We start from the raw sequence: 13,998 nt of genomic DNA on the forward strand, positions 1-13,998 counted from the left end.
GCGCCGGGCGGCGGACTTGACCTGGGGACCGTGACTTGATCCCAATGTGGTTTAGTGCCATCAATGCGGTTCCGGAGTCAGGCTCGGTCAATCATCTCCGAACTTTTGTAGTCAAGTGTACTGTCAACGTGCGAAGTGTACCTCAAGTAGTACTATCAACTAGGGCTTTGCCAGTGACATCCGATGATAGAAACCCCCCCTACAGTCTGGGCCATCAATGTTTACATTTTTTTTTCTTCTAAATTATGGAATTTAATTTCGACATACCGACTCGGAGTGGGCTTCCATTCAAAAATATATTTTGCAATGCGGATCGGCAACCGCGAGGCGTTTGGTTCATCTGATATCCATATGGTTCCATCACTCCAGATTTTCTTGGGACAGATCCATATCGGTGGTGGTACAGGGGACTTTTGACCTACTACATGTCAATTCGAGTGCAGAGACAGGCCACAAATCAAAATTGGATTACTTTCTAGTGTACGGCAATTACCCATGAGCCAAAACCGCGACTCACCTATCAATCCTAAGTAATGGTATTTCCTTAGCCAGTAAGGTTGAGGTGGGCACCTACTGGGTGCTTAGGTATGAGATGCTGCCCGCATCCATGAACGGCTGGGGTCTTACCTAGATCGGTTGCGTGAGCTTATTGACACCCGTACCTACCTAGGTACCTGATCTAATTATTCGGGAGTAATTTTTATCCTGTGCGGAAGGAGAAGTCCATCTATTCCCTGGAAAATCTTACAAAGGGACTCGTTGAGTGGAATGAAGATCAATTCGAGCATCCTGTCCACGAGCTGGTCAAAAATAACCTAATGATCTTGCACTTAGGCACTCTGGAGTCAAGACTCCAAATATATTGATTGAGACACATCCATTGGGCATATGAGAATCACAAAAATTCTCGTGTCTAGTAGATTCATTGACTCTTGTTGGCTCGAGCTCAATTGCAACCCAATAGTCACTCAACGAAAATGCTCGACCTGACCACACACAGTCCAGCAGCACGTGCTCTCCGTTAAAGGTATGACGCATGGCCCAAGGACAGAAAGCGGTGTGGAAAGCGGCGAAGGTGCCCACCCTTATGGCCATCGTATGTGCGAGATAAGCAGAGTCCAGACACCCCAGTTCCAGCGTTCGATCAGAAACAATGTCTGCGGCAGAGGTTGATCTCGACCAACTCTCTGACAGTGAGAGATTGGCTCTAGATCAGTATTCAGGGGTAACAGGACAGGACCCTGCAGAGGCTATACCGTTGCTGCGTCGGTCACAATGGAATGTTCAGGTCGGTGATCACCACCTCCGCAGCTGGTGCGAGCTAACACGTACCCCACAAGTATAGATTGCTATCTCCAAGTTCTTTGATGGGGAAGGTCCTGATCCACTGGAAGAAGCTCGAGCTGCTCTCTCTGAACCTGCACAGCCCTTTCAGCCACGACCAGGAGTCAATCTGATGCATGAAGACATTCTGCAACAAGTTCGACCATCCCGTCACAGCTCCGAGCCTGCCCCACGGATTGATACGCAGCCCGAGAATCAGCCTGCCCACCGACCCCCTCTTATTCTTGCCATCATCTTCACCCCGTTCAACCTTATCTACCGACTTCTCCTCAGCTCCTTCCGACTCTTTGGGACACTCTTTCCCTTCCTTCCACGGCTTTTACACGCAACCGCGAGCCCGGCGCTTCAAGGGACTCGACAAAACACAACCGGGCGTCGACCGCTGGCGCCCAAGGATACAGCTGCGCGATTCATTCGAGAATTCGAAGAGGAATACGGTGCAAATCCTCTTCCTTTCCTTGAGAATGGGTACAACATGGCCTTGGAGCGAGCTCATCGCGAACTCAAGTTTTTGTTGGTGGTTTTATTGTCTCCCGAGCACGACGACACACATACCTGGGTCAGAGAGACCCTCCTGTCACCCGAGGTGGTTGAAGTCATCAATCCTTCGGGTAGCGATGGAGAAGTTGTCGTCTGGGGCGGCAATGTTCGTGATTCGGAAGCTTACCAAGTTGCCAACTCGTTGCGGGTGACCAAATTTCCCTTTGCGGCCGTCATCTGTCACACTCCCAATGTTTCTTCCACCGCCATGTCTGTCGTCGCTCGTATTGGCGGACCTCTGTCCGCGTCGGAGTTTAAGCAACGACTGACTACTGCTTTGGACTCCAACCGGGCGCCACTATCACAGATTCGTCAGGAACGAAGCCAACAGCAGGCCTCCCGGAACCTTCGTGAAGAGCAAGACTCTGCGTATGAGCGATCCTTAGCAATTGATCGCGAACGCGCTCGTCTTCGCCGAGAGGCGGAGGCAGCTCAACAGCGAGAAGAGCAGGCTGCTGCAGAGCGTGAGGCTGCAGAGCAGAAGCACCAGCGGGATTTGGCTCAATGGAAGCTATGGCGAGTACAACAGCTAGGCGCAGAACCGGAAGCGGATGAGAAGGATACAGTGCGGGTTAGCGTGCGATTGCCCTCAGGCGATCGCATTATGCGCCGTTTTGCACCCGATGCAGATATAGAAGAGCTATATGCAGTAGTCGAGTGCTACGAAACTTTACAGGACGAATCTCGGCCCACCGACGTGGAAAAGCCCGATGGCTACGAGCATCAGTACGGGTTCCGCTTGGTGTCCCCAATGCCGCGCGCAGTCCATGCCCTCGAGGGCGGTGGCACGTTACGCGAAAAGATTGGACGGGGTGGCAATCTACTCGTCGAACCCATTGAAGAAGACGAAGAAGAAGAAGAAGATGATGATGATGAAGGAATGGCTGAAAATAACTCGACATGAGCCGAGATTTTCTCGAATAATATTGGATATCGGTTCGTCCTGCTGGACCATTGTACTTTTACCCACGAAAGAGCTTATTCATACGTTGTTTTTTTCGAAAACTTCTTTTTGATGTAGGAACTCTGTAGCCTTTATGGATTGTCTTCTCTTCGGTGTCTCTAGCACCACAGGTTCCCCAGCTTTGGCTTCTTACGACTGAAATGTCTTTCATGAGAATTTGCTGGATCTGGTGGAACCGCCTTGAGACCATCTTCTATCCACGCTGAAGCTCACACCGACATCCACGGTGGTTCATTTTGGTCCTTCCGTTTCAAAACCAGATGAGTCGAATATGAACTGATGATCTGCTCTCTGCCATAAGTAACAAGAAAGGACTGAGCAAGAAAATCATCGTCCAATGAAAAGTCCATTGTACTCTGACAGGGCCAGAATGAAATTCTGAAACCAGGACTTCGTTCTTTGTGCGCTCTACTAGGGTTGCTTCGATTCCCTATGTGTCAATATGACAGAGACTATATGATACTCGGTGAGACGCTGCTGCGGACAAGGCAGCCGAGTCGTGCCCGACTCTTCTTATATGAACAAGCGTGGCCTATCGCAATTTCGTTATGAAGTTCCGCCGCTATAAGAAGAGCAGATTCCATCTGGAAGAAAGTTCTCATTGAAAGCCAAGCTCCCTCTTTTCTGCCAATTTAAGGAAATATCGACTTGCCAAGCCATGACGAGGGCGTCACTGTTTGGCAATTACAAAGCTGCCAGCAATTCATCTTCCGGCCTTGTTCATGGAGAACTCAGAAAATCGGAAGCATGAGAAGATGTAGCCGAGCCTGCACCCAAGCGCATGATCCAGAAATATCTTTGATAGGGTGTAATGCCAAAGACTTTGATCTGCTGTGTCACATTTCCCTCAAAGGTGTCACTCATCACCTTTAATTTCGGATGAGAAGATGCCACAATTCAAGACCTAAGCGAATCAACTCCCAAGTAGATGTTAGTGTGACAGATTTTGGTAGGAGAAACATGAGCACACCACTTATTGTTGAAAGTTAGGTGCTCTCTGCCCATAGATCGTTTCTATTGCCCATGGCGTGGGGGTTGATGTCAGAAAGAGGCGCGCAGAGATATCGTCGTCATAGATGGTCTTCATGGAGGCAACTCATCTGCGACATGCGAAAGACTAGGAGATGTAACCCGAAGGGTTTAGGCAGCACAGGCAAAGGTACTATTTGTGCTCTATGACTCGGCAGAACACGCGTCAGACGGATTAGGCTCACTCTTGGCCCGAGTACAATCAACAAATTGGGTACATGTAGCAGGCAGACATGGAACTACCGAATGATTTCACGGAAATGCATTTGAGTGACAGGGTTGCTGGAGCCAGGACCAGAGGTCGCCCAGAACCAGGTCCCTTGCGTCAATCGGCTCCTGAGCGACTGACCCGATCCGTATAGACAGTAGTGAACAAAACATTCCGGGATCCGAGATCATGATCTGTCTTTCGCCTAACTTTGAGCAAACTCTAAGTACTGTGGCGGCAGTTCAGAGCCTTTTGCACCATCGATGTCATCTGGGGGATTTCAGGCCGTCGAATGCCTCTATTGGATGGAGCAGTGATCGATGCAATTCAGAAAGCCAAAATTGAATCTCACAACTCGTCAACATACACGGGGAGTCGCGGCTGGAATTGTTTTCTATGCACTGCGAAGCCACTGACATATTGAGAACAGGCCCATAAGCTTTTGCTCTATCAAGACTTCTCGAACCCCTGGATCAGATTGGCGGGCTCGTTTCTAGGAGGATTTGTACGTCGTTGTATGGTTCCGTCAATTCTATGAGTGTCACGTCACATTGAAGATCTAGAGGTGTGGAGCGATTAAAGGTGCTAGTGATGATCCCTGTATCTGAAGCGTTCATGTGTCCTGTGAGCACTGAGCACTGATTCTCATAATTTCAATCAGCCTGCAACGATGCTAGCCTTACGTGATTTTTTGGCTATAGGAGATTCAAGCAAGTGCTTAATTACGTAGTTGACATGCTCGTACCTTGGGTACACGCTGTGCTTAAAGTGCGGTCGTGTGCTCCGGCACTTTAAAAGAGGTGGTCCCGAGCCATCAGGCTCCCCAAAAATGGGCGGATCGATGAGGCTGAGTCAGATTCCTCTCGGATGCTGGAACATCCGGGATCCGGGACCGGCGGGGAACGAGGTACATAGGGTTAGGCAGATACCTCCAACTTCCCTGCCCGTGCGCTAGGACCTGAGGTACCTTCTGTGACAGGACGGGTCCCGGGAAATTTTGGGCCTCTCTCAGCCCCGAAGACTGGGCCCGATCTTACCGTATGGGCACGGGCCAGTTCCATCAATGGAGATTACCTATCCAGAAGTTCCGCTCCGGGACCCCCCTTTATGCTCTGCCGCGGAAGTTTGAGCTTCCAGAACTACACCAGGCCCACAACAGATGCTGACTGACTCGACTGTTTTCGTAAGGGGCTCTCTCCCCGCCTGAAGTGGCCTCTCTTTACTTCACATTGATCAGCGGAATCCCCAGAGACACATATTTCCTCATGAGAATGGAACTCTTTCGTACGATCGGGTCAAGCGGGAGAGATAAGACCTTGATTCATGAGAGTCCTGATAATTATTCTTTCCATTTTACTATAGTTCTCATCTAGATGGTTTCTCAAGACCCATATTAAAGTGCCGACGATTAGATCTTGTGCCCAACCGTGATTGGTGCAGATGACTTAGACCGTCACATCCCGCCAGCCGCCACTTTGTGTCAGAAGCCTAGGCCCCTTGCATAAGATCTGGGAATCTAGAAATTCATAATAACAGCATTTAGCTGTGGCCTACAGCAGAATGCAGCACAACCATAGGTCGGCGTCTATAGTTGCGGTATGTATGCCACATGTTCACTGCCTGTGCGAATCGGGAAATACCCCACTACTCCTACTGCTACTGATGTGTGCGGTACCATGAACACAATCCTTAGTTGATCTTGCACAAATGCGCAATATCTACTCCAGAGTCAACCCAGGATGCATGATTCCAGTCTATGCTTCTTTGATTCCTCAGTAAAGAGAGACAAATGTCACTGGACCAATTAATCCTGCTTAGTGCGACTGTGTGTGTGAGAGAGGAGACAGCAGGTCACTCCCGGTGCTCGCTAGTCATGGGCTTGGCATAGGTTATCGCCATGGTCTAGTTAGATTTGCACTCAATTGACCAATCCAGAAATTGCAAACTTGACATTCAATGAATCCCTATCGTGTCATTGCCTACCGAAAACAAACTGTGTCTTGAGTTGCATAATATTCTTTTGCGGAACCTCAGCCACTGTAGGTCCGGACAAAATGTACGGTTATCGAAACGACGCTATTCCGAAAGTCTATATTGCAGGTTTAAGCCACGTGATTTATGTATCCACATGGCAATGCACGATGTACAAGTGCACATGGCTGACGGGTTACCTCCGCCCGGGGGTTTATCGCCGCTCGGATCGTCTATCTTCCACCTTCGGAGACCCAGGCTTGGTTGCTCCCGGTCCCGAATTGAGGCCAGTCGTTCTTTCTGCTCCAAGGATTTTCCTTTTCTCCAGTTTTTTTTTTAAAACTCGTCTCCTATTGTTTGTCAGACCAATCCATTCTTTAATAATCTCACTCCGTCTGACCATCTTTCTCCTTTTCTTAAAACCTTCGCCAATCTCTCCATCTCGTTTCAATCTTCTATCTCTGATCTCATCACTTTTTCCTCACTTGAACCCCCCTCCACTCATTAACACCCAGTCGCGTCCCCACGCCACACAACCCCATCATTGGATGGTGGTTCTCTCACTCAGCTCCGCCGAGGACAACAATCCCATTGGACCGAAGTTGTTCTTTATTACTTCAATAGGTCAAATTTCTTTTTCCTTTTTGTCTCTCAATCAATAGAGAGCCATTATGTCGTCATTCCTGGGGACTTTCAACCAGAGTGCGGCCACCGAGAATAACACAGAATCCGTCTCGGTGGCTCGTGAAATCAACAACCATGACCCCGCTCGCAGTATCACCAGCTCAAACACTGCTCTCGAACAGCAAGAGGAAGTGGGCAATGAGGATGTGATCGAGGCTGAAGTGACTCGTCTTGCCCGTCGGCTGACTCGGGAATCGACTCACTGGGCTGATGGTGCCAACACCTTCATCGAAGCGGAGAAGGATTCAACTCTCGATCCTCATAGTCCCAATTTCAGGGCACGCAACTGGATGAAGAATCTGCTCGCCGTCACATCTCGTGACCCAGAACGCTACCCTGCTCGCCAAGCCGGTGTTGCGTTCCGTAATCTCAGCGTTCACGGATATGGTAGCCCCACAGACTATCAGAAGGATGTGTTCAATTCGGTCCTGCAAATCGGTGCCCTGGCGCGCATGGCCACGGGCACAGGCAAGCAGAAGATTCAGATTCTGCGCGACTTTGCCGGTGTTGTCAAAAGCGGCGAGATGCTCGTAGTTCTCGGCCGTCCCGGATCTGGCTGTTCAACCTTCTTGAAGACCCTCGCTGGTGATATGAATGGCATCTACAAAGACGATCAGACCTACATGAACTATCAGGGTATCTCCGATAAGCAGATGAGGAATCAATTCCGAGGCGAAGCAATTTACACCGCCGAAACTGACGTCCACTTCCCCCAACTGACTGTCGGTGACACCCTCAAGTTCGCAGCCTTGGCTCGCGCCCCTCGCAACCGACTTCCTGGAGTCACTCGTGACCAGTATGCTGAACACATGCGAGACGTTGTCATGGCGATGCTTGGTCTGTCGCACACCATCAACACTCGTGTTGGTAACGACTTCATTCGTGGCGTGTCCGGTGGTGAACGTAAGCGTGTCTCTATCGCTGAGGTTGCCCTTTGTGCTAGCCCTCTGCAGTGCTGGGACAACAGTACTCGTGGCTTGGATAGTGCCAATGCCCTGGAATTCTGTAAGACTCTGGGTCTGATGGCGAAGTACTCTGGTACCACTTGCGCGGTCGCTATCTACCAAGCCTCTCAGAGTGCCTACGATGTAAGTGTTTCTTTCCCTGACAGAGCCGCGCTTTCCAGACACAGAAAATGCTCATGAGTACTCGAAAAGGTCTTCGACAAAGTCACCGTCCTCTACGAAGGTCGCCAGATCTACTTTGGGCGCACCACCGACGCGAAAGAATTCTTCACCAACATGGGCTTCGAGTGCCCTGAGCGTCAGACCACGGCCGATTTCCTCACCTCTCTGACCAGTCCGGCCGAGCGCATCGTCAAGCCGGGCTTTGAGAACCTTGTCCCTCGCACTCCCGACGACTTCGCTGCTGCGTGGAAAAACAGCCAGGAATACAAGGCGCTCATGCGCGAGATCGAAGAATTTGACCAGGCCTATCCTCTCGGAGGAGACTCGGTGCAGAAATTCCTCGATTCGCGTCGCGCCATGCAGTCTAAGAACCAGCGCGTCAAGTCTCCTTACACCATCTCCGTCTGGCAGCAAGTCAAGCTGTGTATGAATCGTGGCTTCCAGCGTCTCAAGGGAGACGCTAGTTTGACCCTCAGTCAATTGATTGGTAACTTCATCATGGCACTCATCATTGGCTCTGTCTTCTTCAACCTTCAAGATACCACCGACAGTTTCTACTCCCGTGGTGCGCTCTTATTCTTCGCTGTCCTTCTCAACGCTTTCTCTAGCGCCTTGGAGATCTTGACTCTGTATGCGCAACGCCCGATTGTCGAAAAGCAGGCTCGCTATGCTATGTACCATCCTTTCGCTGAAGCCATTGCCTCGATGCTTTGCGACATGCCGTACAAGCTTCTGAACGCCGTGACCTTCAATGTGACCCTCTACTTCATGACAAATTTGCGTCGCACCCCTGGCGCATTTTTCACGTTCCTCTTATTCTCCATCTTCACCACCTTGACCATGTCGATGATCTTCCGGACAATCGCAGCCAGCTCTCGGACTCTCGCCCAGGCTCTCGTCCCCGCAGCCATTCTGATCTTAGGTCTCGTGATCTACACCGGGTTCACCATTCCGCCTCGCAACATGCTCGGCTGGTCTCGATGGATGAATTACATTGATCCGATTGCATATGGTTTCGAATCCTTGATGGTCAATGAGTTCCACAATCGTTGGTTCGACTGTCTGCCCCGTTCAATGATTCCGACCGGTCCTGGCTACATGGATGTTCCTGCGGACAGCCGAATCTGCTCTGCCAAGGGTGCCCGCGCTGGTTCTAGCCGAGTTTTTGGCAACGACTATCTTGCCGATAGTTTCCAATATTACAACAAGAACAAGTGGCGCAATCTTGGTATCATGATCGCGTTTATGATCTTCTTCATGATCACCTACTTGACTGCTACGGAGTACATCTCCGAGTCAAAGTCAAAGGGTGAAGTCTTGCTTTTCCGTCGCGGTCATGCCCCTAAGCGCTCTGCCGACGAGGGCGATGTCGAGCGAAGTGCTGTTGCTGCTTCTGGCGAGAAAACCAACGAGGCCGGCAAGGAAGAGGTCTCTGCTGCTATTCAGCGCCAAACCGCCATTTTCCAGTGGAAAGATGTCTGCTACGACATCAAAATCAAGAATGAGGAGCGCCGAATCCTCGATCACGTTGATGGCTGGGTCAAGCCTGGTACCTGTACCGCCCTCATGGGTGTGTCTGGTGCTGGTAAGACCACCCTTTTGGATGTGCTCGCTACTCGTGTCACGATGGGCGTTGTGACTGGTGAGATGCTCGTTGATGGCCGTCCTCGTGACCAGTCTTTCCAGCGTAAAACTGGTTATGTTCAACAGCAGGATCTTCATCTCTATACCACGACTGTCCGCGAGGCTTTGCGCTTCAGTGCTATCCTTCGGCAACCCGCCAATGTGTCTCGGCAGGAGAAGCTGGATTACGTCGAAGAGGTCATCAAGTTGCTAGGCATGGAAGCCTACGCCGACGCTATCGTCGGTGTTCCTGGTGAAGGTATGTCACTATTCCCCATATAGGATTTTCTTGGTCATCCATACTAATCTTGCTTTAGGTTTGAACGTTGAGCAACGTAAGCGCCTAACCATCGGCGTTGAACTTGCGGCGAAGCCACAGCTACTCCTGTTCCTTGACGAACCTACTTCTGGTCTTGACTCTCAAACTTCCTGGTCTATTCTCGATCTTATCGATACCTTGACCAAGCACGGTCAGGCCATTCTATGCACCATTCATCAACCCTCCGCCATGCTCTTCCAGCGATTTGATCGTCTCTTGTTCCTCGCCCGAGGTGGTCGAACTGTTTACTTTGGCGAAATTGGCGAGAAGTCGTCGACCCTCGCAAGCTACTTTGAACGCAACGGTGCCCCCAAATTGCCCATCGACGCAAATCCCGCTGAATGGATGCTAGAGGTGATCGGTGCTGCTCCTGGTTCTCATACGGATATCGACTGGCCTGCTGTTTGGCGTGAAAGCCCTGAACGCAAGGCTGTCCAGGCTCATCTCGACGAAATGAAAGAAACTCTCTCGCAGAAGCCAGTCGAGGACTCCAGCACGAGCCCCGAGAACTACAAGGAATTTGCCGCACCGTTCAGCGTCCAACTCTACGAGTGCATGGTCCGCGTCTTCAGCCAGTATTGGCGAACTCCGGTCTACATCTACTCGAAAGCTGCTCTTTGCATTCTCACGGCTCTCTACATCGGTTTCTCCTTCTTCCAAGCCCAGAATTCGCAACAAGGCCTTCAGAACCAGATGTTCAGTATCTTTATGCTGATGACCATCTTTGGAAACTTGGTACAGCAGATCATGCCTCACTTCGTCACTCAACGCTCTCTGTATGAAGTTCGCGAGCGTCCATCCAAAACCTACTCTTGGCAGGCGTTTATGACCTCCAACATCTTGGTTGAGCTGCCGTGGAACACTTTGATGGCTGTCTTCATCTTTGTTTGCTGGTACTTCCCCATCGGTCTGTACCGCAACGCCGAGGAGGCCGGGAATCTGCATGAGCGCGAGGGACTGATGTTTTTGCTGATCTGGTCTTTCCTTCTCTTCACCTCGACTTTTGCGCATATGATGATTGCGGGTATCGACTTGGCCGAGACCGGCGGTAACTTGGCGAATCTCCTCTTCTCCCTGTGCCTGGTCTTCTGCGGTGTCCTCGCCACGCCTGCCCAGATGCCCAGATTCTGGATCTTCATGTACCGCGTTTCTCCCTTTACCTATCTGGTCTCCGCCATGTTGTCGACTGGTGTCTCGGGCGCGACCGTCACCTGCGAGCGTGTCGAGTACCTTCACTTTGATCCCCCCAGTGGCCAGACGTGCCTGCAGTACATGGAGCCTTACATCAAGCTTGCGGGCGGTTACCTCGAGAAGGAGAACGCCACGAGTGACTGCTCTTTCTGTACCATCAAGTCCACCGACGTCTTCCTCGCCTCGGTGACCAGCTACTACAAGGATGCCTGGCGCAATTTTGGCATCATGTGGGTTTACATCATCGTCAACATCTTCCTGGCGGTCGGCATCTACTGGCTCGCTCGGGTGCCCAAGGGCAGCCGCAGCAAGAAAGAAAAGAAAGAATAAGCATGACATTCTCCCTACCGCCTCCTTCGTCTCTGCGATATGAGGCATGGTGCTCACAGAGAGAGAGAGAGAGAGAGTTTGACGCTCATTCTTCCCATTCTTCCCATTCGGCCCTTTTCTCTCTTTATTATTCCCTTTATCCTCTTTATTAATACCTCTCCCCTAGCTACTTGGCTTGCGGTCTCGGATCTGAGGGACACACAAGAGGGTCGCCAACTCTTTCACCTCTTATCTCATCATTGCATGGCTGGAATTTTTTCAATTTGTGTAATTTCTTTTTTTTTCTATTTCTTTTTCCGCCCTGGTGGACTCTTTACTTTGACATTTACTGCCTTGTCACACTTTGACCTATTATTTGAAAGTCACTTTGCTCAGCGTTACCAATGTATAGATTAGATCACTTTGCTCATGAATCCCTATTCATCTCAGCTTCGTCTCATTCTACCGTAGTCTCTCATTCATCCGTGCCAATCAAGTAGGTTTATGGGTCATCGTTACGGGTGAGCGAGATTCATGCTTCGCTCGGTCTCTACGACCGGCCAGCATCCCGAATCCCGAGCTCCGACGGTCCCGGATGGTTTGCTCAGTGGTGGCCGACCAGTTTCTTTTTCCTTTTTTTCCTTTTCGGAATGGTGTTGGAAGCATCAATTGAAGAATAGATTACAGTAGTGATAATTAATTCCCGGAAATCTATTTTTTTCGGGATGGAAAACGCGGAAATGAATTTTTGGCCGGGATGGAAAAGAATTCTTAGACACCTAAGGCATTAACATTCCAGCCAATTAGATGCCTTTATTTCCCGCTCAGCCAATTATAGCTAGCTCCCGTCCACAACACGTTTCCTAATTAGTCCGTTACGAGCTCTTATAGCTTTTGCGGGATTTATCCAATGCATATCCACCTGATATCGTGGTACCTCTATGCACAAAATCCCTATGATTACCACTGACAGGTTTGATTATATATTTCTACACTCCGTCCGCTATCTTCTGTTATATCTTAGTATATATTACAATCTATAATTTCTATAGTAAATACGCGTTAAATCGCGTTAAATTTATGTTAATCTTATAGGCGCTGGTTGACAGTTAATCTTGCGGGCGCTGGTTGATCTTGTAGGTGCTAACTGGTCAACCTCGCGGATATTAATTAAGGCGTCAACTAGTTAGCTGTCTTAAAGGCGCAAGATAGTCAATTTTAGCCGGAATGATTAGATAGCTTATCTACTATCTATATTAGCCTACTAGATAGTAAGCTAACTGGTAAGTAATTTACTTTATGCAATACTGGCACTAACACCCCCCTCCAGTAACGAACCACAATTGTTTTCCGAAATCAAAAAATTTTCGATTCTTTTCCATCCCGGAAATCAATTTTTGTGATCCCTAGATTACAGTAGTACTCCACGAGGAAGACGGTAGATCAGTGGAGCTCAGGTTCTGGGGGTGGGAACCCACTGGGGAAAAATGGACAACTGACGCGGCGCATAATTTCAATACAATTTCCCTCCCATTCGTACTGTTTGTCACCATTTTCAATACCAGCATTAGAATGAAAATTTTTCCAACCTCGTTTCTGCTGTCTCGTGCGTGACCGTTCAAGGCACATGTACAGCACGAGCCATTGTGATCCCGGGTGAAGCAACTCGATGAGATTGTTCCGGGAAAATTGGGAGCTGGAGGTTGTCCAGTCAACCTTCACCTGAGTTGGGGCTTTTCGAGTGTCGACGAGAGATCATCGACAGTACGGCCCCAGAGATCAAGGCCGTATGACCCGGATTCTCCTTTCACAGCGGAAATCGCGTCAAGTCTAATGCACGTTCAACCAGGGGAGGGCTGAGTACTCGACAGGTCAAAAGTACGAGGTTCGGGATCGACCCGTCTGAATGTCTCCGTTTCGATGATGTACTTTTGCATCCACGAGAATTGCTGGTTTCGACAAATATCGAACCGAACCCTCGTTTTGGTTTTTTTCCCTCTGCAAAGGGACGGACAGTGATCTATAGATTCACAACACCAGTAGAAAACTCAAATACATGGAAATCTTATTTTTTCGGGAATAAAAACGCGGAATCGAATTTTGGGCAGGATGGAAAAGAACTCTTAGACACCTAGGGCATCAACGCTCTAGCTAATTAGATATCTTTATTTCCTGCTTAGCTAATAATACTTAGCTCCACAACACGTTTCCTAATTATTCCGTTACGAGCTTTTATAGCTTTTGCGGGATGTAGGTATCAAATAGTGCATACATCGTACCTCCATGTTGCACAAAATCCCCACGATTACTGACAGGTGGTGCCAATTGATTATATATTTCTACACTCGGGCACTTAGCTACCCTACCTAATCTATACTCCGCTAACTATCTTCTGTTATATCTTAGTATATATTATAATATTTAATCTCTTGATATTAACTGTTAGGTTTAGCAACCCGGGCACGCTAACCAACTAGCCCAAAAGACTGAAATATACCAGAACGCATGTTCTAGTATGCCCGGGGACGGTATAAGTATCGCATCAATGTTACCTGCGGGTAGTACGGCTACGCATAGCGACCTACCCCGCGGTGCTGTAACATAAATCGTGTTGACTCGCGTTAAATCTATATTAATCTTGCGAGCGCTAACTAGTCAACCTCGCGGATATTAAGAATAAAGGCGTCAA

At 49.3% G+C, this 13,998-nt stretch overlaps 2 protein-coding genes across 2 annotated transcripts; both read left to right on the plus strand.

Annotated features, from left to right (window-relative positions):
• Positions 1-1,153: 1,153 nt before the first annotated feature.
• POX_c03757 (uncharacterized protein) lies at positions 1,154-2,788 on the plus strand (the record flags this gene model as incomplete). Its single annotated transcript, XM_050112647.1, has 2 exons — positions 1,154-1,288; positions 1,346-2,788. The coding sequence occupies 2 exons, from the start codon at positions 1,154-1,156 to the stop codon at positions 2,786-2,788; spliced, it is 1,578 nt and encodes a 525-aa protein (XP_049970203.1).
• A 3,939-nt stretch (positions 2,789-6,727) lies between these two features.
• POX_c03758 (ABC multidrug transporter C) lies at positions 6,728-11,330 on the plus strand (the record flags this gene model as incomplete). Its single annotated transcript, XM_050112648.1, has 3 exons — positions 6,728-7,828; positions 7,898-9,749; positions 9,808-11,330. The coding sequence occupies 3 exons, from the start codon at positions 6,728-6,730 to the stop codon at positions 11,328-11,330; spliced, it is 4,476 nt and encodes a 1,491-aa protein (XP_049970204.1).
• Between the last annotated feature and the right edge of the window lie 2,668 nt (positions 11,331-13,998).

The sequence above is a fragment of the Penicillium oxalicum genome, chromosome III, assembly GCF_001723175.1.
Source record: "Penicillium oxalicum strain HP7-1 chromosome III, whole genome shotgun sequence".
In the NCBI taxonomy this organism is placed as follows: Eukaryota; Fungi; Ascomycota; class Eurotiomycetes; order Eurotiales; family Aspergillaceae; genus Penicillium; species Penicillium oxalicum.